Below are 24,031 nucleotides of genomic sequence, written 5' to 3'. Positions count from 1 at the left end.
GGTGTTGGAATGGGCTGCCCAGGCAGATGGTGGAGTCCCCATCCCTGGAGGGGTTTAAGAGTAGGGTCGACATAGCGCTTAGGGATATGGTGTAGTTGGGAACTGTCAGTGTGAGGTTAATGGTTGGACTGGAGGATCTTCAAGGTCTTTTCCAACCCGGACGATTCTGTGATTCCAGGACTTGGCCTGTCAGATATCCTACAGCAATTCCTGCTTTCTGTCCCTTAAAACAAGCTCCAACGTTTATATATTTAACTGGCAACATGTGAGAGAGTGTCTGAAGTTTAGAAGGACCGTGGGCCACCATTCTGTGGTCTGAACATCTGGCTCGGCAGCTCCCAGCAGACATTACAATTTCCCTATCAGCCCCACTATTAACCAGTGCGGAGAGGATAGTTGCAGTTTACTTTATTTTAGTGTAAGTCTGGAATGGTAAATGCCATTCCTGATGACGTTTGGAAAAGCTCTTTTCATCCATCGGTGGCTCTTTAATGCATTTAAAGATGTTGGATCTTCTTAGTTGGCAGACTTTTCACAATTAGAGATTTCAGCCTGTTTCCTGTTGTTAAACATAGGCCTGTTTCTAGCAGAATTAGTCCCCTCGGAACACACAGGCCTCGACACGAAGAGCATATGCAGAATGTGCGCAGGTTTCACGAATCCCTGCAGCAAGCGGAAGGGAACGCGCGTCGGGCGGCGCAGATGGACTCGTTATCGCTGCCGTCACGCGATTCTCTTCTAACTTCTCTCAGGTAAAGCAGAGCTATAGCCAATAAGGTAATTCAAATGCCTTTCTCCTTACTAGAAGCACTTTTCTCCTGACTAGATTCTAGGTTTACATCAGGTATAAATTTTAGAAGAATAATACTTATTATCTGCAGGAATATAGGACTGAAAGAGACTTTCTGAGTCATTTCATCCTTTCCCCAGCTACCGCAAGCAATATATTACAAAATCCTAGATCTTAAGCGGATAGAAATCCTCATTTTTTTATCAAGTTCAGTCATAAAGTCAATTAATATTCTTGCCCTTATGACTTCTATTGGAAGGTCATCTCAAATCCAACTCCTTTGATTAAATAAGTTTAAAACTAGCTTTTTTTCTAACTTTCAGCCTGTTTCATAGCTAATTCAGCATTTGTTCTTGAGCGCTATCCTCTTGCTTAGACAGAGCTACCTCAACGCTTCCCTCCTAATCCATTTTTTCAATACTAACCCTTAATTTTGTATTTGCATATTTACACGCTCTTGTCTGGAATGATACAGGTAGAACCAGTCTGCCATAGGCTTTTTTCCCTCTTATCAAATTTCTTACCACTGCTTACAGAAAAAACTTGAGGGAGCTGGATGAGGTTCAAAGATACTTCAGTCAGAAGCTGACCAGGTCTTTTCCTGACTTCAGTTACACACCCAAACCAAGTCATGAGGAGCAGGAGAGAGGTCATTGGGGCTTGATGAACAGAGAAGAGGATCCCGATGGATGCCGACTTTTGGAAAAATCTAGTCAGTTGGTGTCTCAGGTCAGCAGCCTAATCAATGGTAAGTTGTCACTTGGTTTGGAATTTGTTGTCAGAAGCTGCCTTAAAGTATTTTTAAATTTTTTACGTAATTGGGACTGGTTCCTGGTGTTGCCAATCAGCACGTGTACTGTTGGGAGAATGCTTCAGAGAGACTTTCAAACTCCCGTCGGTAGCGGTCGTGTTGAACTGAAACGTTCCAAAGGAAGATGAGGTGGGAGTTAAGGCCCTCTTAAGATAGCCTAAATTCTACTTAAATTTCAATGTCTGTTCAGCAGAAAAAGGGAGGTCTTGCTGAAGAGCAATCCACGGGACGGTACTGAGCTGAGTCTGTGGTTCTTTGCTAATAGGAATTGGCATATCTCTGTTTTCAGGTGAAATTTATGCCCTACGATGAATAGCTAAAATAAGGCTCTTTTAGAATACGTGAGACAAAGCTCTTAGTAAGCAGCTTCTTTTCTGTTTATCGCATTCAATCCATTTCCTCTTTCCAAGGCATTACTGCAATTAATTTTCCCTATCGTTAGTGCAGCTGGACACAGAACGACGTCCTTAATAAGGATGGAGTGTGACACAACAGGGAAGGAAACCATATCTCTTTGTACACCTTGTTTTCAGATGTATGTTTTTTTCACTCTGCCTGCCATTTCTCACAGCTCCCTATATCCACCCTCCATCTCAGCACTAGCCTGCTCGCTGATCACAGTTAATTTAATGTTAGCTTAACTGTTCATGCTGCTCTGACCTCATACCAGAGGTGCTGTGAGTAGCAAAATGACTAGGAAATCAAATCCATGCTGGTGCTTTTAAAATAATTGATCAGGGTAGAGAATAAACTATGGCTCGGAGCGCTGCCAGCTGAAAAGTTTATTCTGAGCTGTTTCTGTCTGCAGCTACCAGCGCTTCCAAGATATGGACTTGAAAGGCACATTTTTATTATGCCAGAATTTGCCATTCTTGTTTCACCACCTTGATCTTTTTTTTTTCTTCCCCAGGGTTTTGCTGGTTTTGTTCCCCTTCTCATCTTTATTGTTTGTACTATCTCTTTACATCCTCTACAATCTGTCTCAAACTCTTCTTCTCCTTTTCCAAATCTGTCTTAAACTCTTCCTTCTCCTTTCCCAAATGTTCTCCACCATTACCTTTTAGCAAGGCTTTTTCGCTTGCCTCTGAGTAGCAGTAGTTTGCCATTTAACCTAATACTGGTGACCTAATTTCTCAAAGAATGCAAGAAATTAATAGGATCTAAGAACCAAAAATAGGTGATTCCGGCTTTTTAAACAATTTGTAAAATCCCCAGAGATTTTCAGAATTGCATAGATTTTATTAATCTTTAGGCTCCTAATCAAAGCACCTTTTTTCAGAGCCTGTGTTCGGAGCACAGGCAGCTCTTTGTTTTCAGATTTTACAATTTTACCGCCACAATTGAGCAATAGTCCTGAGTGAATTTCTGGTTTACAAATACTTAATTAACAATTGTCTGTCATTTGATTCGAGTTGGTAAATTGAACTGAAAGCTGGAGAATCCCAGTAGCAACTGTGTCTTCTGGGCCCCTACGTAAAACTGAGGAAGCTATGAGAGGAAGAGGGGGTTAGATTATCCATCTCTCCTGTCTAGATTATTCCTCTCCCCTTCCTGCGGGGTCTAAACTGTCCAAACTGTTTTTAGCCACTCCATGCAATAGGGTTTTTTTTAATTTGTTTTTAGGTGTGCTCTGTATATCAGAGCATTTTCACTGTCCATTTTTTTTTCTTTACATTGTTGTAAGTATTTTTAGTTATTGCCCAGTAATTTCATCCTGAACATTTCCTTTTTCCCTTAGCATGTCTGTCCTTCTCCTGGCCTTGTCAATGGTAACAGGAGCAGAATGTGATCACATCAGCAGAGTGTTTGGCAAAGCTGTGCATGTTTAACTCCTAAGCATTCTTACATACATGATTTTCTGCAAAAAGCCCAAATAAATCAGATAAAAGGTGAATGGTTGCTCTGTGCATTTACTGATGCTCTTTTCTGTTAATCAGACTTACAGACTAGAACTAAAAATAGTAAAGAATCTTCTAACGTGCATCAAGACAGCAGCAGAAAGCTGGGTGCTACACATGTCCCCAACCAGAAGGATGAAGAAGCTGGGCCTGAAGTGTGTCAAGGCCGACTTGAGCTGGACTCGCCCGGCGTTTGCGGTGATACGCAGCAGCCGTGCCCCGTTGGGAGATCTGTGTTTGAGAGACACATGTTGCATGAATTTCTAGAGCGAGCTGTCCCCGAAGATGAGCATCCTTTGCCGATGGATGACATCCAGGCAGATGAAGGTGCTTTTGCTGTCCAGCCACACAGTGAAGAAGACTATGAAGAAGACGTTATAGAACCACGAACTCTTAACGAAATAACAACCATAACGGACAAAACTAGTCCCTGGTCCAGTGTGCTGTCTGTAGTGGAGCAGGGTGCTGACCAGCCGCCCATAGACTTGGGGCCTGAGGATCAGCACTCGGTGGATATAGACTGTTGGCGAAGAGGAAACCACAGACAGAGCAGCACCTTCTCCAGCACGCTGCAAGGTGACAGCCAAAGTGTGCTCACCGCCATTAGCCCATGTGTTAGCCTCCACGCAGATCCTTGGGCAGTAACAGAAGGCTTTCAAAGCCTGGAGAGTGGCACAGAAACGATGGAGCAGGAGCTGTTTCAGCCTGCTCATTTGTTGGAAGTGCATCAAACAGCCGGTGGCCCTGTAGAAAATAGAAATTATGATTGGGATAGAGCATATAACACTAAACCTGTAGAGCAAAATGTAGAGTTTCGTGGAGCCTCTGAAGAAGTGCTGGAGTTTCCGCCAGATGTGGGTTTGACCAATCCAAAAACCACAGAAAGAGAGAGGGAGGAAAGCAGTGAGGCTGTGAATGAAGATCGTCAAGACGAGGAAGAAAGTGGTTCTGATGAGATCTGTGTTAAGAGTGTATCAGCCCAAGCAGGCTCAGAAGGAAACAGTGAAAACTTTTCTGATGACAGTAGTGAAGACCCACTGGAAGAGTCAGAAAAGTCTGTCAAACCAAAAATTCTTTTGTATCCTTTTTTCTTAAGCACACGTTGCATTCAGGGAGCGTCTCATTTCTTGGTTAGATTCTCACTGGCCTCAGGAAAGAGAAATTCACTGCGTGGAGCTCTTCCCTGGGAAATGCCTCTAGAATTGGAGTTGGAAGACCTTGTTACGTTGCTGTTCACGCAGTGCAGTGATGAGTTCCTTACCGTTTGTAATAATTATATTACAATATTGTAATATGTACAATATATTGTAATAATTATATATTATTATATAAATATATTATTATATAATATATTCTGTGATCCATGACAGTCATTTCATTTTGGGTAGTTTCAACATGATGTCTTGCCTTTTTTTCCCCCCACGTTGGCGCTATTATAGCTCTTGTGTTTCTTCTGTTTTAAAAGAAACAGAGTTTATTTTGCATTTAAAATACTTTCCCACATTTCTTGCACAGATCCCAAATCTCACATTCGGTTTCGCTAAGTTGTGTTGGAATTTTTGCGGGATGAAGGACTCCACAAATACGTGAGGTATTATTGCAAAGCAAGCTGGTGTCCTGTGCTCTGTGAGGCCAGGTGAGAGAACCAAGCGCTCAGAACAATAGAATATTGATCAAAATGAATGAGATTCACCCTCTGGGATCCACTAACACCCGTTGCAACGAGGCTTATTCCACATCTGCAGCAGCTGTGGAGCTCTGCGCAGCTACACGCTGCCAAAGGTTGTTCCTTAATGGTTCTGCTCAGATCTGATCCTGTCATCGTTCCCAACTTCTTCCTTCCTCCCCAGGAGATGGAAGCCTCCATGAGACTGCTCAGCATTTCTTCTCATCCTTCCACAGCTCTGAAAGTAAGTATGAGACATCCTTTCCTTTATTGTCTTAGCTTAACGGGGTCCGTTTGTTAAAGCAGGAACAAAAGTACTTCTCCCTTTCCTTGTCAGCGCTCAGTTTAGAGGTGATGGCTTCCAAATCAAGTCAAGGAGAATCTTTCTGATACCTCTTCTCTCTGTGAGAATCATTTTCAGCATCGTGGCTGCATCGTTGGTGATACTTAAGCATTTATGTTAACCAATTTGTATACAATAGTGAACGTTGCTCTTCACTGGGGTCAGTGGAAGTGGCAGGTGCTCACTCCATGCTTCTTTGTGCTTTAATCTGAGGTAAGGTGCCTAATTTCGAGGACGCAAGCTGTAACTTGTAATTATGACCCCAATTTGTATCTTTTAGATCGGGAAGAAATGAGGGAGTTTGCAGCAAGACAGCCTCTCCTTGAGAGGTATCAAGTAACTCTTCTTCCACAGAGGGAACAGTAGAATAGTTGGAGTGTTCCTCACCCAGGAAAGCTGTTGATTCCTTTTGCCGTTTCATAGGTGGTTTTATGGGCATAAACATTTATTTACAATATTTATTTAGGTTTGTGGCTCGGTTCTTTTGAGGCCTATGTATTATTCTTTTCCAGCCAGAGCTTTGCTATGGATGTTGATGTGGATCTGGGTACTGCAGGGGCTGGGCTGTTTGTTTACCACTCCCAGGAAAGATTGGTTGGTTCCCTGCCTTATGACCCATGAAACAAACGCTCTAAGGAACATTTATGTAATTGGAAACAGCTTGCTTGATTAAACAGAACAGAAACAGGCAGGATCTAATAGCTCTGAAGTAATGGAAACTACTTTAAATTAATAAACATGTTTACAGCTTGGGTAAAATACTTGACTTTTTGCTGGTTTATGTTGTAAAAATGAATGTTTTTCTGATTTACATAATATTATCTTTTCCTGAAGCCCCTGAAACTTGTTTCTGATGAAAGTAGAGACCTCTATCAGAGGACTCTTGGGCATAGTATGCTTCAATCATCCTAAGATACACCTTGATTATAACACCTAGACTGCAGTGTGTCTTAGTGCTTCTTAAGCATATTTCTCGTGCTATGTCTAAATGTTTTGGATGAAATCAAAGGCAGAATCTCAGATGTGTTTCTCTCTTGGAATCGCCTTCATATTCTCCTTGTTCCCTTCTGTCCATCACTGATGCCCCCATCCCCTCTGTCTCACCGTCGTGCCCCTGCTTCTGAGGTTTGCTTTCTCTGCAGAGTTATCTCCAGTTCTTCCTGTGGAAGCACTGTGTCTTTCTGTGCATCTGCACATCATCACTCAAACCTTCAGTTTAATATTAGTATCAGCTTTACTTGAATTCCCTCTCTCTGCAGTGCTCAGCTTAGTGGCTAGAAACACACTCCTGAAAGTTATTAATAATTAGGGAGAGTATTAGCAAGGCGCTATTTGGATATAGCTGACCTTAAACCAGCTTAATTCCAGGATTAGCTACAGCTAATCCTTCGCTGGAGCGCTTGTAGGGGTCTGTTGAGACTGGGCTCAGTTGTGCCTTGTGTCGTGCACCCAGCATCGAACACCCTCTGTGAAAAACAAGTTTTTCCCTTATGCCGATGAGAGTTGAGGAAAATTGCTTTCTCACAGTTTTGTTTTTAATTAGCCTTAACAACATCAGTTTCTAAATCTGGGTTTGTTTGGTTCCTGCACAGTTCAGCAAACACTGAGTGTGACAGCAAGGCTGAAATCCGAGCTGTGCTCGTCTGGAGATCAGCAGTCCCCTCTCACTCACGTGGCAGCTGGCAAACCTCTCTCCTGGCCTCCCTGGGGTTCCTGCCACCTCTCCCCGTCCTGCCCCACTCCCTGCTTTCCCCGCCTTCCTACGCAAAATGATGAAGAAACAGCAAGGAGGCGAAGTGGGCAGTCAAGGCCGAAGAGCTTGGGGTGGGAGTGTTGATCTGCTCGAGGGTAGGGAGGCTCTGCAGAGAGATCTGGCCGGGCTGGAGCGATGGGCTGAGGCCAACTGGAGGAGTTTCACTAAGGCCAAATGCCGGGTGCTGCCCTTGGGCCACAACAACCCCCAGCAGGGCTACAGGCTTGGGGAGGAGTGGCTGGAGAGCTGCCAGTCAGAGAGGGACCTGGGGGGATTGATTGATAATGAGCCAGCAGTGTGCCCAGGTGGCCAAGAAGGCCAATGGCATCCTGGCTTGTATCAGCACTAGCGTGGCCAGCAGGGACAGGGAAGGGATCTTACCCCTGTGCTCGGCACTGGTGAGGCCGCCCCTCGATTCCTGGGTTCAGTTTTGGGCCCCTCACTCCAAAAAGGCCATTGAATGACTCGAGCGTGTCCAGAGAAGGGCAACGGAGCTGGTGCAGGGTCTGGAGCACAGGTGTGATGGGGAGCGGCTGAGGGAACTGGGGGGTTTAGTGTGGAGAAGAGGAGGCTGAGGGGAGACCTCCTGGCCCTCTCCAACTCCCTGAGAGGAGGGTGCAGAGAGGGGGGATGAGTCTCTTGAGCCAAGGAACCAGCGGCAGGCCAAGAGGGAATGGCCTCAAGCTGCGCCAGGGCAGGGTCAGACTGGCTCTTAGGAAGGATTTCTTTGCAGAAGGGGTTGTTGGGCGTTGGAATGGGCTGCCCAGGGCAGGGGGGGAGTCCCCATCCCTGGAGGGGTTGAAGAGTCGGGCTGACCCAGCGCTGAGGGATCTGGTGGAGTTGGGAACGGTCAGGGTGAGGTTCATGGTTGGACTGGAGGAGCTTCAAGGGCTTTTCCAACCCAGATGATTCTGGGATTCCATGAGCTGGCAGCATTTGGAGGCAAAAGGGTCAACTCGGCTCACGCTGCGAGGATGCGGAGATTGGAGAAGGTGCTGCAGCAGCTCAGGCCTCATCCTGGACGCTGCAGTTACCTTCCAGGGGTATGAGTTTTGCAGAGCCTCACGAAATCTAAAATTTTTTGATCTTTTTTCCTCCATTACATCTGATTCAGGCTTCCAGTTCTCAAGGTCCTTCCCAGCTCTCCTCTCCCACTCTGGTCACCTGCTGTCCCGTCCAATCCAGCAGCCCCAGTTCAACTTCTGCCGCTTCTCAAGTTCAGGAGCAGCTTCACACTTTTCTCCTCTTGGTCTTTTTCCAGGCAGTTCCTGATACAACTTAGGGAAAATTATCCAATTTCACGGCTGAACTTAATAGCATCCAACACTGTTTTGTATTTACTGTAAAGCTACAACTATTTTTTAAATGAGTCAGAGCCGATGTTTAAGTGGCCCAGATTATTATCCAAATCTTATTTCTGACTGTTGCTCCTGGCCTCCCTTCTCCTCCCTCTTTGCCTTTACTGCCTTCATCTGTTCCATATTACGTTTTATACTATTGCTGATTTTTCAGGGCAGAAATCTAATCTCTCTAGGTGTGTTGTTTCACACGGAGGGCACTGCAGCATTGACTCTGGTCAGGGTTTGGGGCAATCGTATGCTAGAGCAAAAACATTTAAACGTGATTCCAATGAGATAACCCATGTTAGGACTTGCTGCCTTTCAGAGTTGGCCCAGTCTACTGGGAATGAAGCTGGGTTTTGGGGGGTTAGGAGGAAGTATTTTAAAAATTGGAGAGTTAATAAACTTTTAATTAAAATATCTTGATTTCCCCCCCCGCCATGTCCGTGAATATTCCAAAATGTTAAGAAACTTATATGGAAACCAGTTTTATTCAGAATAATTAATATTTTTACATATACATAGGTTTACCTTAGTATAAATTAGAAATAACACTTTCATAACACAGACTTAGGGAGATTCAGAATAACAAGCTTTTATCTGTTCTAAAAACGCAGATGGTTAGCAAGGCCCCAAACATCCTTTCTTGTTGTCATGTTTCTTCTTGCTCTTGCCCCCATTTCAGTCGCAGCCACTAAGGCTCTTCTTTTCCCTTACTCAGCTTACCCAGAGAACAGAGCTAAGCCTTTCACTCATTAAATTTGCCCTCCTAACCTGCTGAACAGAAATGCTGACATTCTCCACCATCAGAAAAAGAAGAAAAGGTGGCTGTATTCTTCACCTCCGCTTCGGAGCTGCTGGCTGTGGTCTGTGATTTGATACAAACCTTTTCCTGTCCAGAAAGCAGAAGAAGGTACAAGGTCACTCCAGGGGCAGGTTGTAGCCTATTAACACAGATTTCTTTTCACTCCTTCATCACTGTGCAGAAAGAAAACCAGCTGTTAAACTTGCTGAGCCACCGGGCTGAAATGTTACCGGAATTCTTTAACCTTGAGATAAGCCATCTGCCCCAAGACCTAGAAAATACTAATAAATCTGTTTGCTTTACTCCAATCCTTGGCACACAGTGATTAGATAACCCTGGTTTAAGTGTCCTGCTGCATTGCTGCCATTTCTATAAAAAGAAAAGTGAAAGGTGATTTTCTGTGCATAAGTCCTCTTTCCTCTTGCATCTCTCTGATTAAAGGTGTCTGCTTCAAGGCTGAGCGTCAGGTACTCGGGGTCTGCTTGTGCTCAGGTCGTAGTTTGAACTGGCAAAGCCCATTTTGGAGGCAAGGAATGGTGTAAACACGATGTTTCAGGTATGTGCTCTCAAAACTATGCAGAAAGTTAAAATTCTGACATTTTGAAACTGCCCGTTTGATGTATCAAAGGAGCATTTTAAGGGAGCACTGAGGCTAGAAGGTCTCGCTAAATGTTCTGTGTGCGAGGAATTTGTGTATTTCAAAGAAAAATAGCTTTATACAGAGGGAAATATAGAAGTGTAGCTCTTCCCTGTAGCTGTATCCCAGAATTGTCAGTGAAACTAAACCTGCAAATGTAATTTCGTAATAATCTGCGCGAGCTGGGAGCGTTGACCACGCGTTTAAACTTCCCTATTCTTGATTCACACCTGCGTGTGTAGAATAGCAGCAAGAAGAGCTGCTAAAATCTTTCCTACAGCTGGAAATGTGTCTTTAGGCAGGTCCTCGGGACAGATCTGTGCATCTGAGCACCTCTACAGGTGGAGGCAGTGGGATGAAAATTGAAGGAGGAGGATTTTAGCCGCTTCTCTCCCAAACAGCACCCAAGTGGGATGTTTTCCAAGCTCCAAGCCAGGAGCGTACAAACTGCTTTCTGTCACCTCGGTGTCATCTAATAGCAGCAGACAGCTGCTCTTCTGTTGTGTTTTCACTTTTAGAGTACAGTGCTCTTTTGGGGTGTGTTATTGCACCGATGGCAAAATGGGAGCCAGGGGCAGCGTTTGCTGCAGCAGCCTCTGGCCTACAACAGCTCAGGTTGTGACGTGCCCCTGAGGCAGGAGAAATACTATGCCACCTCTGGATTGTTAACCCTAAGAACAAAGGAGAAAATCTCATTTAATTTCTCCTTTAGAATCAATTTTTAAAATTCTTGCAACCAGGGTAAGATTATTTTATAGCTGGTTTGGGTCACTAGTGCAAGCCCCCCCCAAAAAGTCCTTTCATTTCTGCAGAAATACTCAGCTGTACTGCGGTCTCTGGTGGATTCTTGAGGCAATTTTATTCTTTTCCTTTATTTTATCCAACACATGACATCACCTTCTCTTCTGAGTTGCAGGACTTGCAGCTCCTCCCACAGAAATTCACTGGAAAAGTCCTGTCGGGTCAGCGAAAGCCATCTGCGTTTATTCCTTCCACTCAGAGCGGGAGTTGCCATCTCTCAGCTCCAAGCTGAGGGGAATTGTGAGAGGTAGGAAATGCAGCTCCGTGACCCTTTAAATAGGGTTAATTGGATGATTTGAGGAATTTGATAGAGCGCCGTTGCTACAGGGTAAACCTGCTTCTGGTTTCATACTGCAGTTGGTTCCTACAAGCTTTTCACCTGCGCGTAGTTTTGCAGACAATCTTTTTTAGGTGTGTCAGTGGTGTAGGATCCTCCGGGGTAGAACAGGGCGCTCGTTAGAGGACAAGCAGCATCATCGCAGCTGGAAGGAAAGAGTTTCTGAAGTACAGTGCCAGTGCAGAGCAGCAGTATGGGGTTGTCTGGCTGCAATTTGGGCAGCGTGTTGGATTTAAGAGCTGGCATTTCCTTGGGGTTTTTTGGGTTTGTTGCAGTTACAGACATTCCTGGTTCGAGGGATAGGGCTGTCCATACCAATTCCTTGCAAATACATAAAACTGATGTTCAGAAGCCAACGCTGCTTGATGCACGAAAACCAGAAGCCTTTTACCAATCTGAGCTTTCACTTTGAACCTTTTTCTCTGTGAACCTCTTAGGACTGCTGTGCAGAGATCAGGGACCAGCGCCGAGCCAGGCTGAGCTGGTTACTGTCCGTCTCCGGCCAGTACTAAAGTTTCAGCTGTTTCACAGACAGTTGGCACAGAAAACAGTGTGAGAAGAACAAGCTACTGTCATTTCTGGCCGACCCGGAGTAGAACGAGCTGTCAGAGGGAGGTGGTTTGGCCAGGAAGCATCTCTCTGCTGGTTTTTAAGCTTCTAATGCTGCCAGGTCTGCATTTTAATCTCTCTCAGCTTGTTATAGTTTCATTTAGGAAAATCATCCTAGAGCAGTGTTAAGAAAGAAAAACCAATCAAGGATTCTCATAAATATACACGTATGTTTTTTCAGTATGATAAAAATGGGCAGTGTTTTGAAGCATTATGCCCGTAACTGTTTTCCTAGATACAGTTTGAAGTCTTTTGCAGCACTAGTCACTTAATTTTTACACAATTAGCCGTATGAAACTGGGAGACGGTGTTTAGGGTGTAAGTATTCCTAATTAGCTGGTCGTAAGCCTTTTCTGCACTGTTGGATGTGAAACCACATGAGCTGGTCCCACCCTTGTCATCCTTTTTATTAACCAGCCAGTGACCAAACCCATCGTGCTGGTGAGTGTTGGTCCATCTGCCTCCCGAATCCGGCTGCGCAGGAGCAGGCTGGCTCAGGGTGTCTGAAAATCATCCTTTAGGAAACGCTGGCCTGAGGTTACAGCCTCTTGTCTGTTTGCAGAACTTGTAGCTGATGTTAAATTAGTGTTAAAGGATTTCACCAGACTGTGGGCACCTCTAGGCTGGCTTTATTAACAACTCATAGTTGGGCCATCACCTCAGTGAGTGGCAACAGCTCACAAAAAACGCCCTCTCTATATGTGATATAACACAATACAAAGAGCCTTTGGTGATTTTCCAGGAACTTTCAGCTCTCAATTCATCATCAATTTTAAAAGTCCACAGTTTCGACTAGTTCTTATCGTTGCGTTCCAATTCCTCTTCGGACACCACTGCTCACTGATGCAGCCTTCGGTCATCGTGGTTACTTATCTTCTGAACAATCTTCATCATAATTCACTTTCAGGCTTCTGAGAAAACACTCAAAATGTTCTATTTAACATATACTTAATCTATGTCTAGCTTTTCATTACCTAGCCTTTTTAAGTTGCTTAAACTGTCAGTATTGTTCCTAGAGCACCTGTGCTCTATTAATTAAACCTTTAAAACAATATCTATTTATTAATTATTCCTGCTATTAATAATATCCGAAGAGAAAACGGTTTTCTAAAGCTTGTTCCTTTTACAATTAGCTCACAATTAGTCTCTTGTGCTTTGCCCTGGCTCTAGCAAGCACAGCTACGCCCAGGATGTACAGACTGGGGGGGTGGGTTTTATCTGCAGACTGTTTTCCCATCAGCATCTTCCCCAGTGAAGCTGTCGCAGGGCTAATTCCCAACGTGCTCATCATCCGAGCCTGTAAAGTCCAGGTAACAAGAAATCTTCAAAACCACTGATTCCTAAAAAAGCCATTTCCCTCCCCAAACGGTGCACGTCAAAGCGGGGAGCGCACAGGAACAGGAGGGATTTGATCACCTTAGGAGACCTTTCCACCACGACTCTGCCCAGCGAGGCAGGGCCTGGCGCGGAGGGAGAAGCAGCTCAGCGATGTAGGTGAAAGGTCGACCCGGCGTATCGGCTTCCCAAAACAACCCCCCCTCGCCACCAGACATTCCTGGCCCCGCGGCTACTGAGCGACACGTCCTAAACCAGCAGCACGTGCTTCAACCTCTGAAGCCGGGTCTCTCCTCTCTCGCTGCTTCGCGAGCACGACCTGGCTCTAAACTAGTTGGGGAGAAATGTGGGTTTCTTTGTACACTGAAAATATCCGTCTTTAGTGCTGCTGTGGAGGATGTGTGCAAACCAAGGGTAGTGGTAAAATGCTTAAAAGGGTGGTTTTCATCTCATGGGCTGCTGAAACTGAGCTGTCTACTTTGGCAGCAAGCTTGGATTTGTTGTGTAGGAGCCTTGCCTCTCCATTGCAAGGTGGTTTGGTTTTTAGCATCCTGCAAATTAAAAATTTATCACTGAAAACCAAAATTCAGAGGGTCAGAGCCCAGCGAATCCACTGGTGTAATTTCTTTAGCTTCGTACAAGACGACTTTGACTGAGGACAGACATTCACAGATTCAGAGTTCGCTTGCCAGAGCCAGGTGACGTGGTTTGGACCTTTCTAATTTTGGTTTTTAGCTTTTGCTTTCTGCAGCGTTGAGAAAAAATAGCATTGCAGCGTCTAATCCTGCGTCGGGCAGGGAAATATTTCACCATCCTGGATTGTTTTTTCCAAGCAGTTGGAACAGACAGCTCTTTTTTTCGAAACAGTTGCGCCTCAGGTGTGTGGAACAAGAGTAAAACCCCTCCGAGGGGAACCGGTGAGTGACAGAAAACCCATCACGAGGGTTTTTTCCCGTGTAACCAACTTCTCGACCCCGTGTTTTGTCGTGATCAGAGAAGAGGTGCGGGGCAGAGCTGACAGGGCTCTAATGTCTTGTTGCCTCTCTCTGCAGAGCGGAAGCAGAGCGGCGCCGGGGGGCATCCCCTACCGAAGGCCGAATTGTCCCCGGCCCACGGCCAATCTCTCAGAAGAGGAAACCAAAAGAATCGCCAGGATTTTCTCTGCTCAGCTGTCCAAGAAGGAATAACATCGGCGAGAGGCCGTCGTGCTTCCCGAGCCGTGGCCTGACACATCGGTGAAGGCCGGGTCCTCAGGGAAGAGGAGGTGGAAGCTGTAGGTTTCAGGCTCTGGTTTTTAATTTGCCTAATTGGGATCCCATTAGAGGGATTTAAGGCTGATGGTCAGCCCAGGGGAGCTGAGAGACCCTGTGTCTTGCAAGGGCAGGTCAACCACTTCGGTTAACCGATGAGCTGTTACCTGCTCTCCAGATACCCCGTTTTGGGGATTTATTCATGTGAAATTTCGCTAATTAACCTTTTTCTCGAGTAAACAAAAAATATCCCATTTTGAGACATTTTTCTTCAACCAAAGGATGGAGAAGATTAGAAATTTGTGAGCATTAAGAACTGTTGCCTCCCTGCCGGCGGGTGCTGCGGAGGGGGAGGGAAGATGAGCTCCCTCCCCAGTGGCCTTTCAAAAATAGTTGGTGGGAAGCATAATTTGCTGATTCTAGAGGAATTTATGTGCCCAAGGTGTTTGAGTAAATACGGGCCAAGAATACTGTAAAATACTGATGTGTGTACAAAAGGGGTTTACTAGAAATACAGAGCTTTTATATTCTAAATTATTTTTGTACATTTTTACCTCAGGAACGTTTGGATAATGGGCTTTGATGCGAACCCAGCTAAGTTATTTTTGTACTGCTCTCCAGCGTTTGTTTCAATAAAATTCTCTTAGTTTCTTGTCGTGTGGTGCGAAGCGTCCCGCCGCCGGGTCACGAGCTTCTCGTTAACAGGTGGAGGCGATTCCTTCCCCCAGAGCCTCCAGGAGCGGGCGGGAGAGGACGTCGGAGGGATTGTTCTTGGAAGACACGGGGGCACACGGAAAGGTCGCCGCTTCGCAGAGTAACTGAATAGCGCCTGGAACGAGGCGAGCGAAGGCTCCAAATCAGAGCTTTGCCTTCAGCATCCCTTTTTTCCCCTCTCACCTCTGCGGTTTTATTTTTCACAGGGGAAAAAATGCAGAATTTACTGTGAACACAACCCGCCCGCACTGGTAAAATCTGCTCATGACTTTTGCATCTACAGCAAGCGGTTCCTACAGTTTCAGTGCTTCTCAGAAGTACTTAATACACATTTTGTACAGCTTAATCCCTTTTTACTTGCTAGGTTCAGGATTTTCTCTAGGAAATCTCAGGGTTAAACAGTGCATTAGCAACTCCTGTATCATTGAACACTGAGTTACCAATTATTTGCATAGAAGCAGAAATACAAATTTAACCTATCCACAGACACTTTTTCTTAATGATATGTCCTTAAAAGCTGCAAGATAAGAATTCTAGGAAGCTATCAGGCATCCCCAAAAAGCCCAGGCGGGACACCGACTGCGTTGGGAATGTGGTCAGAGCAGAGGTGACAATGTTGACTCCCGAGTTCTATGTCGTGCAGGAGATAAACAGCTTCTTCCTCTTGCATTTAGGTCAGCGGTGGCGCAAAGTGCCGGCAGCCAGAGAGCGGTGTCGGCGCCGGAGGAGCCTCTGCCTAGAGCCCGAGCGACAGAGAGAAGGTGCCTTCGGGGTGCTAAACCAGCTCAAAATCCCTCCCAGGAGGGCAAGCGGAGGCTTTCTGCCCAGGTGCTCTTCCACCAGTCCTGTGGGCTTTGTATGTGTGGTGCTAAATAGCACAACGGGTTAAACACATGGAGCTTTAAGAAAATGGAGGAAAAGGGGCATTTCTTGAGCCGTCACCCCACCTTGTCCCTGAGCTCTGTCCCTCCTGGTTTTTGCCATGCGGAGCATGAACACGGGAGGGATTTACAAAGGAGGGATTTACCCCTGTGTGGCTCCCTGCCTTCAGGGCCACGTTACACCACGTGGAGGAAATCCCACCAGGATGGGTTACAGCTGCGTGGTCCGTGCCAGGGGCAAAGGGGGGAGCGCTCGGTGCTGCTCTGCCTCCAAACAGCTCATTTTTAAAGCCTTGGGCAAGCATTTTCTGCCCCTCGTTTGGGTTAAAAAAACAACCGGATTCACCCATCGCTGAGGTCCCAGTGGCCACCACTGTTGGATGCTTCGCTCCGATGGGTGCTGGGGCATCTGGGCAGGACCCCCCCCCTCCCCACCCCCATCTATGCCCTGTGTTTCAGCAGAGGGCTGAAACACATGCCCCCTGTCACGGGTGCGGGGTGGCCCCTCTCTCACCAGCTCAAATGCCACCGGGGGAACTGGGTTTCGCTGTCACTTGATCCCTGTGGCCGCTGGAATGTCCTCCCGGGTGCTATATAAGGGGGGGGCCAAGGAGCCAGCTGAGAGGGGTGTAAGGCAGGAGCTGGGACGCGGTGCCGAGGTCCCTACGGTGAGGCCCTGGGGGGGCGACACAGCCCCGGGCAGGTCACCCTGGGGGAGACAGTCTCACTGAGGTCCCTCCAGACTCCGTTTTGGCAGGGTGGGTGTTGGGGAATCCTGAGTGGGGAAGACCCGTGCCTCAGTTTCCCCAGGGATGCAGGCGAGGAAATGGGGCAAGATTTTGGCTTTTGAGGTTGGCCAAAGCCAGCGAGAGCCACCACGCCCCATTGTCACCTCCGTCCCCAAACCAGACACCGACGCAGCACCCCGGCTCCCCCCCCCCCCCAACCCCCCCCCCCCCCATCCCCATTTCCTTCCAGCCTCTCTGCCACGATGGTGGGTCTGAAGCCCCCCGAGGTGCCCCCAACAGCAGCTGTGAAGTTCGTCAGCGCCGGGATGGCCGCCTGCATCGCCGACCTCTGCACCTTCCCCCTGGACACCGCCAAAGTGCGGCTGCAGGTACCTCCCCCAAAATCCCACGGGTGGCTGGAGCACCCCACAATGCTGGGGTCCCCCCACGCCTGCTCCCCCCACCCCAAGCTGGGGGCGTTTTGGGGATTAGGGGTGGACTGCAGGGTGATGCGGTAACCCCGCAGATCCAAGGGGAGGTGCGGATCCCCCGGAGCAGCGGCACCGTGGAGTACCGGGGTGTTTTGGGGACGCTGAGCACCATGGTGAGGACGGAGGGACCCCGTAGCCTCTACAGTGGGCTGGTGGCCGGGCTGCAGCGGCAGATGAGCTTCGCCTCCATCCGCATTGGGCTGTACGACTCCGTCAAGCAGCTCTACACCCCCAAAGGGGCTGAGAGTGAGTGTCCTGATGCACAGCCCTCTCCCGGAGGGGTACAACCCTCTCCTAGGGAGGCACAACCCTCTCCTGGGGGGACACAACCCTTTTCTGGGAGGGCACAACACTCTTCTGGGGGTGCACAACACTCTCCCAGGGGGGACACAGTCCTCTCCCAGGAGGACTCAACCATTTCCCCGGGGGGCACAACCCTCTCCCAGAGGGTCACAATCCTCTCCTGGAGGTCACAACCCTCTTCCAGGGGGGCACAACCATTTCTGGGGTGGGGGGCGGAGGGCACAACCCTCTCTCAGAGGGTCACAATCCTCTCCCGGGGGGGCACAACCCCCCCCAGAGGGGCACAATGGCTCCAAGATGCACCCTCCACCAAGCAACCCCCCCCTCCAGGCCTCTCCCCTGGGGATCCCCGCAGGACAGGTGGGGGGGGGGGGCTCCCCCTAAGGCCAGGGGTCCCACAATTCGCCCCCTCCAGGCACAGGGCTGGCGGCGCGGGTGCTGGCGGGCTGCACCACGGGGGCGGTGGCAGTGACGTGCGCCCAACCCACCGACGTGGTCAAGGTCCGGTTCCAGGCTACCGGGGCGCTGCCCGATGGCACCCGGCGGTACAGCGGCACGGTGGACGCCTACCGCACCATCGCCAGGGAGGAGGGAGTCCGCGGGCTCTGGAGAGGTAACGGAGGGGACAGGGACGGGAGGGCTGGGGCACCCATGTAGGGTGCTCTTGGAGGGGATGTGACTGCTGTCCCCCCCATGCCACCACCCTCCCACCCAGGGACGCTGCCCAACATCGCCCGTAACGCCATCATCAACTGCGGGGAACTCGTCACCTACGACCTCATTAAGGACACGCTGCTGCGGGCACAGCTAATGACGGGTGAGGACGGCACCGGGGGTTGGCAGGGGGACAGGGACACAGGTGGATGCCAGCCCTGTGACCCACAACATCCCCTGGGCTCTGCTCCACAGACAACGTCCCCTGTCACTTCGTGGCCGCTTTCGGGGCCGGTTTTTGCGCCACAGTGGTGGCCTCGCCGGTGGACGTGGTGAAGACACGGTACATGAACTCCAGCCCCGGGCAGTACCGCAACGTGCTCAGCTGCCTCCTGGCCCTGCTCATGCAGGAGGGCCTGGCCGGCTTCTACAAGGGGTGAGTTGTTAAAACCCAAAAAACCCAAACTCGGTGCAAACAAGCGCCTCTGCACCCCAAAATGGCTTTGGGGGTACCCCACGGACCCACTTTTCCCGGCACAGGTTTGTCCCCTCCTTCCTGCGGCTCGGCTCCTGGAACGTGGTGATGTTTGTCTCCTATGAGCAGCTGCAGCGCGCGGTGGTGCTGGCCCGGCCAGGCCCCTCCTGACCCCCCACCCCAGCCCCTCTCGTCAGCAGTGGCGAGATGCACGAGTAAATTATATTAATTGATGAAGTGGCAGGGGAACAGCGACGCCAAACCAGCCCCCTGGCTCCACAGGGACACCCCACAAGGAAGCAGCACGATGGGAGGAGAAACGAGGCTGTTTGGGGAAAAAGGTGGGAAAATGGACGTTTCCAGAGAGGAGTTAAAGGAGGAAGAAAAAAATATTTGTAGGTTTTGCTGCCAGGAAGAGCGGCGCTCCCTGGCGGGAACAAGGGACTGGGTTGAGGGCCGGGGGATGTGGCGGTTCCTGTTCTTCCTGACTGACGCTTCCAATAAACCACCCCTATGGGGTCTGATCGCAGCAGCACTCGGGGCTCCCTCACCTTTTTTCGGGGGGGGGGGGGGGGGGGGGGGGGGGGTGTTAGGGTTGTTCTCCCAGGCCTGGGGTGCTGCTGGAAAAGGGGACCTAGGCCTTACGCAAAAGCATCCCCCGGTGTCGTGTGCTATCAGGGAGCAGCTTTAGGAGGATAATTTTTGTGATTTGGGGGGGAAAAAAAATATTAAAGCCAAGTTCACAGCCACATGTGCTACACCTGGGGGCAAAGAGCTGCTGCCCCCCTCCATGGGGGGGGCACCCCCAGACCCCCCAGAGGGCTCACCCACTCACGATGGGGGGGTGCAGCCTTGCTGCCATGATGATGGCTGCGCCCAGTCTCCCTCCACCCCCCTCACCTCTGTCCAACCCGCCGTGGCGGGGTCTCGAACCCAGGTCCCTCCCGCCACCGCCAGGGCTCAAACATGGGGCCTCCCGCAGTCCCTCCCACTTTGAGTAACTCCTGGGGTCTTTTGTTCCAGGGGTTTTGGTGTTTGTTTTGGGTTTTTTTGTTTGTTTGTTTTTGTTTTTTTTTTTTAACTTTCCCTGTGTGCAGTCACCCCCAAACCCTGAGCTTTCCCTGCTGAGAGTACTCCAACTCCCCCAAAATCCTCCCTAAACTCCCCAAAATCCTCCATCAACCCCCCCCATCGCTGCGGCACGGGAACGATGGAGAAAAATCTGCGAGGCACCAGGAAAAAACAAAAAAACCACCTCCTGGGTGCTTATTGTGTTTTAGAATGCTCAGAACCACCTCTGCCCGGTCAAGTGCTGGCTCCAGTGCTTTTTCAGGGGGAGGAGAAGGGGAAGGTCGCCATCCCCTAGGGCAGGAGGGCGTTTTTCAAGAGTTTTTTCTTCTCAGGCGTGAGCTTCTGGGGAAAACGGATGTTGAAATAGATGAGGAGGTCACCCTTTCGGCGGGGGTCCTGGAGCAGCGGCATCCCCTCCCCTGGCACCATTTTGCAGTACTGGGGGCTGCAACGCAAAGAAAGGGGCTTAGAAGAGCCAGGGGATGATCCTGACACGGGGGCCGCAGGCCCTGAGCCCCACACACGCTTCTGGGCACAGTTCTTCGAGGGCTTTTACTCCTCCAGCTCCTCTTCCAGCCTTGAGGCCCCACATTCCGTGTCCTGCAGCCCTCATCGCACTCCTGTCCCCCACCCACCCCCTCCAAGCCCTCTCCCCGCTTCTGCCACAAGCAACGTGGCCACACAGGGCAGAGGAGTAGCCTACCGTGGCATCTTTCTCCTCCAGACTGGGTGCCCCCAGCCCCAAACCTGCTGGAAAAGCTTTTGAAGTGCCCTGTAATTCCAGTAATTCAGGCAATGAGGACCTGCTCGGCCAAACCTCAGCCTTTCCCAAGGAACAGGCCAAGGCTGAAGTTCCTCCATTCAGCTCCTTGGCTACGGAGCTTTGGAGAAAAGCCCCATCTGACCACCTGAGTCCACCAGCTGTTTGCCCCACGGCACTTACTCCACGATGTCATTGATGGGGATGTTCAGCTGCCTCCCGTCCAGCGTTCTCACATCCACCGTGCAGCCGGTCAGCGCCTGCAGGGCGGGGAGCAGGACACGGAGCTGCATTTGCAGCCCCAAAAGAGCAGCGGGGGGGGTTGGCTCCGTGTCCCCCGTGCTTGGCTCTTTACCTCTGCCAGGGGGATGGTAGCAACGTGAATGAGGTTGTCGTTGGCTCTTTTAAACCTGGGGTGGAGTTTCTCTTGGACAACAAAGGTGATGTCAGCTGGAATGACGTTTGGGCCCTAAAATTGAGGGAAAAAAAAAAATCTGGAAATAGTGTGATGTAATACAAATTATTTTAGACAGGGAGAGGTGACACAAATGCCTGCTTCCAGCTGGTTAGAGAAGGAAAAGGTGGTTTTTTTTCTTAAAGGAAGAAAATGTCTTCTATTAAAGACTCCCACTCAGCCAAAGGAAATCAGACTGGGTGATGCCAGGCAGAAAACCACCCCTTTCAATTATTTTTGCTCTATCCTAAGGAAAATCAGGCAGGAAGGGCTGTTTCTAAGCACAGTAACACTGAGTCGCTCCGTCAGCCGCGCTGCTGACTCCCCAAAGCAACAGGAAACCTGCAAAGAGCGGTTGGTCTCGGGGAAACCTGGCCCAGAACTTCATTACCTGGTCTCCTTCCTTCTCGAATGTGATCCTGGTGCCCTGCTTCCACCCTGGCTGCACGTCGATCGTTAGGATCTTATCTCTGACAGTGCTCGTTTGACCATCTTCGTTCATCACCTGGGGGGTAGGCAAGAGGGTTAGAAAAGCTGGATCATCAAGTCATGGAGTGGTTTGGGTTGGAAGGGACCTCAAAGATCACCCAGTGCCACCCCCCTGCCGTGGGCAGGGCCACCTTCCACTAGCCCAGGTTGCCCAAAGCCCCGTCCAACCTGGCCTTGAACCCTTCCAGGGAGGGGGCAGCCACAGCTTCTCTGGGCAACCTGTGCCAGGGCCTCACCACCCTCACAGGGAAGAATTTCTGCCTTAGATCTCATCTAAATCTCCCCTCTGTCAGTTTAAACCCGTTCCCCCTCATCCTATCCCTCCCCCCTGATGACGAGTCCCTCCCCGCTTTCCTGTAGCCCCTTTCAGTCCTGGGAGGCCGCTCTAAGGTCTCCCCGGAGCCTTCTCTTCTCCAGCTGAACCCCCCAACTCTCTCAGCCTGTCCTCACAGGGGGGTGCTCCAGCCCCCCGAGCATCTCCGTGGCCTCCTCTGGCCCCGCTCGAGCAGGTCCGTGTCCTTCTGCTGTTGGTGCCCCCAGAGCTGGACCCAGCACTGCAGGGGGGTCTCCCAGAGCGGAGCAGAGGGGGAGAATCCTCCCCTCGCCCTGCTGCCCACACTGCTCTGGGTGCAGCCCAGCACACAGGCGGCTTTCTGGGCTGCCAGCACACATTGCCATTTTCCACCCCCCAACTCCCCCAAGTCCTTCTCCACAGGGCTCTCATCCCCCTAAGGGACAACACAGAGAGGTGATCTGGGACACCGAGGTGCCCAAAAAGGGGGCTGTAACTGCTCTGCTCACCCAGCCATGTGTGAGCCAGCAGAGAGGGGAGCAAGGGCAGCTCACACCCCGCAGCAGGGCGGCTGTAGGTTGGGTTCAGGTCCCTCCCCATGGCATGGACACAGCGCTGTGCCCTGCCGAGCCCCCCGAGCAGGACCTCAGCCTCAGGCTCCACTGCCAAAACATCCTACACCAAGAGGAGGAAATTCCAGCCCAAAATTCCCCACCCTGCGGGGTGCACCCCCCTTTCACCCCTCTGCCCCTACCCTGCGGGAGATCTTAATCTTCCTGGTGCAGCCGTAGAACAGGTCTTCGAGGGAGAGGTGGAGGTCCCGCACGATTGGGGGGTCTTGCTTCATCGCTCCTCGTCCTCGCAGCCCTCCAAAGGGCAGGATCAGCTCGGAGCCGTCCTCGGCAAAGAACTCTGCACAAGCAAGCAGAGCGGGGGGTCACTGCACTCGGATCAGATGTCGGGGGGGTCCTCCGGGGTCTCCTTATTGTGGAAGCTGAGCACCCCAAATATGCCACCTCAACACCTCCCACCTGCTTCTGCTTGGGACCACCTTCCCCCTCCAGCTGAAGTGTTTTTCTCCAGGAGCATTTTTATCTTGCTAACATGTTTACAGCAGTCTTACCAACCTGACCCCTCTTTTTGGTAGAAATCCTCTAAAAAAAGGGTCACAGCAGCAGCTGGGGAAAGCCGAGAGCTTGACCACACATCCCCAGGCCTCTCACCCAGGGGGGACCAGGGGAAGTCAGGATCTAACCTCCAAGCACTGGGAACCTGCAGCCCCAGAGGGGACCTGAGAGTAGCTGGGCAGGGAAACATCTCCGTAAAGCTTAAAGCTCAGAGCTGGCGGTGGCCACAGCATCAAAGCAGCCACAGGTGGGGCCCTGGGCCACCCCCCAGCCCCTCCGCACCTACCCGCAAAGGGGTTGTCTCCACCAAAGAACTCCCTGAAGACTTTGTCAGGGTTGTTGTGAAACACGTAGCCAGCAGTCCAGGGGTTCTCGCCACCAAACTCCAAGGGGATGCCGCCTTTGAGCCCCTCTTCTCCAAACTTGTCGTAGATGCCTTTCTTCATGGCTTGGGGAACAAGGAGGAGTTGGGAATGGCCACGCTCTCCCATGCTGGGTGCTGGGGGAGAGCGCCAGCCTGAAATCCAGGCTTTGCTTGGCTGGAAGCCGGAGAAGGGGGTTCCCCACCACCTTTTGAACAGCAGTAGGTGGGATGGAAGCAGGAGCGTGTGCCAGCTCTCAGCCTGGCTGTGGGTCACGGAGCCGACGCCACCTCCCTGGGCATACCAGTGATTGGGGGTACAGACCTCAGCACCCCTCTGGCCACACCAGAGACGCTTCACCCCCCGTCCAGCCCCTAAACTCCATGGAAGAGAACCATCTCCCTACTTACGGTCGCTGAGCACATCGTAGGCCTCCGCCAGCTCCCTGAACCTCCTCGGCGCCCAAGGCTCCTTGCATTTTAAAGGGTGGTTCTTCAAGGCCAGTTTCCGATAGCTATGAGGGGAAAGGAGGGGAGACCCCGGCCTCGCAGCCAGCCCCGGGGTGCCAGGACACCCCTATCCCAGGCTGCTCCCTCAGAGCTTCTCCCAGGCCCTCTCCCCCGTGGAGGCCCCTGCTGGGGGTGGGGGGAAGCAGGGGGACAGCAAAGGGCCACCCCATCCCCAGTTCCCGCCACCCCAGGCCTCTCCCCCACCCCGGCAGGCGCCGGGGTCCCCGCCAAGGCCAAGGGCCCTCACGCTTTCTTGATGTCGGCGGCCGTGGCGTCGCGGCCCAGCTCCAGCACGGCGTAGTAGTCCTGCCCCATGGCGGCCCGTTGCTATGGTCACCGCGGCGAG

General features: G+C 50.5%; 2 protein-coding genes across 21 annotated transcripts in view; one reads left to right on the top strand and one right to left on the bottom strand.

Annotated features, from left to right (window-relative positions):
- Positions 1-19,153, top strand: part of LOC141919942 (putative mitochondrial transporter UCP3) — a 56,777-nt gene extending 37,624 nt beyond the window's left edge. For 3 of the 19 annotated variants that reach the window (XR_012622176.1, XR_012622180.1, XR_012622181.1), the window contains 6 exons: positions 576-752; positions 1,327-1,538; positions 3,539-4,577; positions 5,307-5,409; positions 14,178-14,398; positions 15,764-16,924. Coding sequence is in view for 13 of the 19 variants with exons in the window: in XM_074816542.1 (XP_074672643.1) it covers positions 576-752; positions 1,327-1,538; positions 3,539-4,577; positions 5,307-5,409; positions 14,178-14,312 (1,666 nt within the window). In the remaining 6 variants the exon portion in view is untranslated. Of the gene's footprint in view, positions 1-575; positions 753-1,326; positions 1,539-3,538; positions 4,578-5,306; positions 5,410-5,502; positions 5,998-6,020; positions 7,544-9,847; positions 10,917-13,992; positions 14,043-14,177; positions 15,027-15,081; positions 16,925-16,948; positions 17,088-17,224; positions 17,436-17,907; positions 18,106-18,207; positions 18,310-18,401; positions 18,583-18,686 lie in introns of those variants that run through there. The other 16 variants (XM_074816556.1, XM_074816557.1, XM_074816553.1 and 13 more) reach the window with 16 other exon arrangements.
- Positions 19,154-19,861: 708 nt separating this feature from the next.
- On the bottom strand, positions 19,862-24,004 carry DNAJB13 (DnaJ heat shock protein family (Hsp40) member B13). 2 transcript variants are annotated; one of them, XM_074816564.1, is made up of 8 exons: positions 23,933-24,004; positions 23,587-23,690; positions 23,101-23,262; positions 22,442-22,599; positions 21,298-21,411; positions 20,808-20,921; positions 20,636-20,712; positions 19,862-20,137 (listed from the first exon to the last, which is right to left on the bottom strand). In XM_074816564.1, exons 1-8 carry the CDS (start codon positions 23,998-24,000, stop codon positions 19,984-19,986), a joined length of 951 nt encoding a protein of 316 aa, XP_074672665.1. In that variant the 5' UTR covers positions 24,001-24,004; the 3' UTR covers positions 19,862-19,983. The 2 variants fall into 2 exon arrangements, with proteins under 2 accessions (XP_074672665.1, XP_074672666.1); XM_074816565.1 differs by lacking the exon at positions 23,933-24,004 and adding an exon at positions 23,890-23,932.
- Positions 24,005-24,031: the final 27 nt, after the last annotated feature.

Source organism: Strix aluco, chromosome 2 (genome assembly GCF_031877795.1).
Source record: "Strix aluco isolate bStrAlu1 chromosome 2, bStrAlu1.hap1, whole genome shotgun sequence".
NCBI classification, from domain to species: Eukaryota; Metazoa; Chordata; class Aves; order Strigiformes; family Strigidae; genus Strix; species Strix aluco.
The sequence above is the reverse complement of the archived record's forward strand: the minus strand, read 5'-3'. Positions and strand labels throughout refer to the sequence as shown.

Coding starts and splice junctions, on each gene's coding strand:
- DNAJB13 (XM_074816564.1), bottom strand. CDS start 24,000: ATGGGGCAGGACTACTACGCCGTGCTGGAGCTGGGCCGCGACGCCACG. Junction 21,412..22,441: donor AGATTAAGATCTCCCGCAGG/GTAGGGGCAGAG, acceptor CCTACCCCCCAG/GTGATGAACGAAGATGGTCA. Junction 20,138..20,635: donor CCCATCAATGACATCGTGGA/GTAAGTGCCGTG, acceptor TTTGCGTTGCAG/CCCCCAGTACTGCAAAATGG.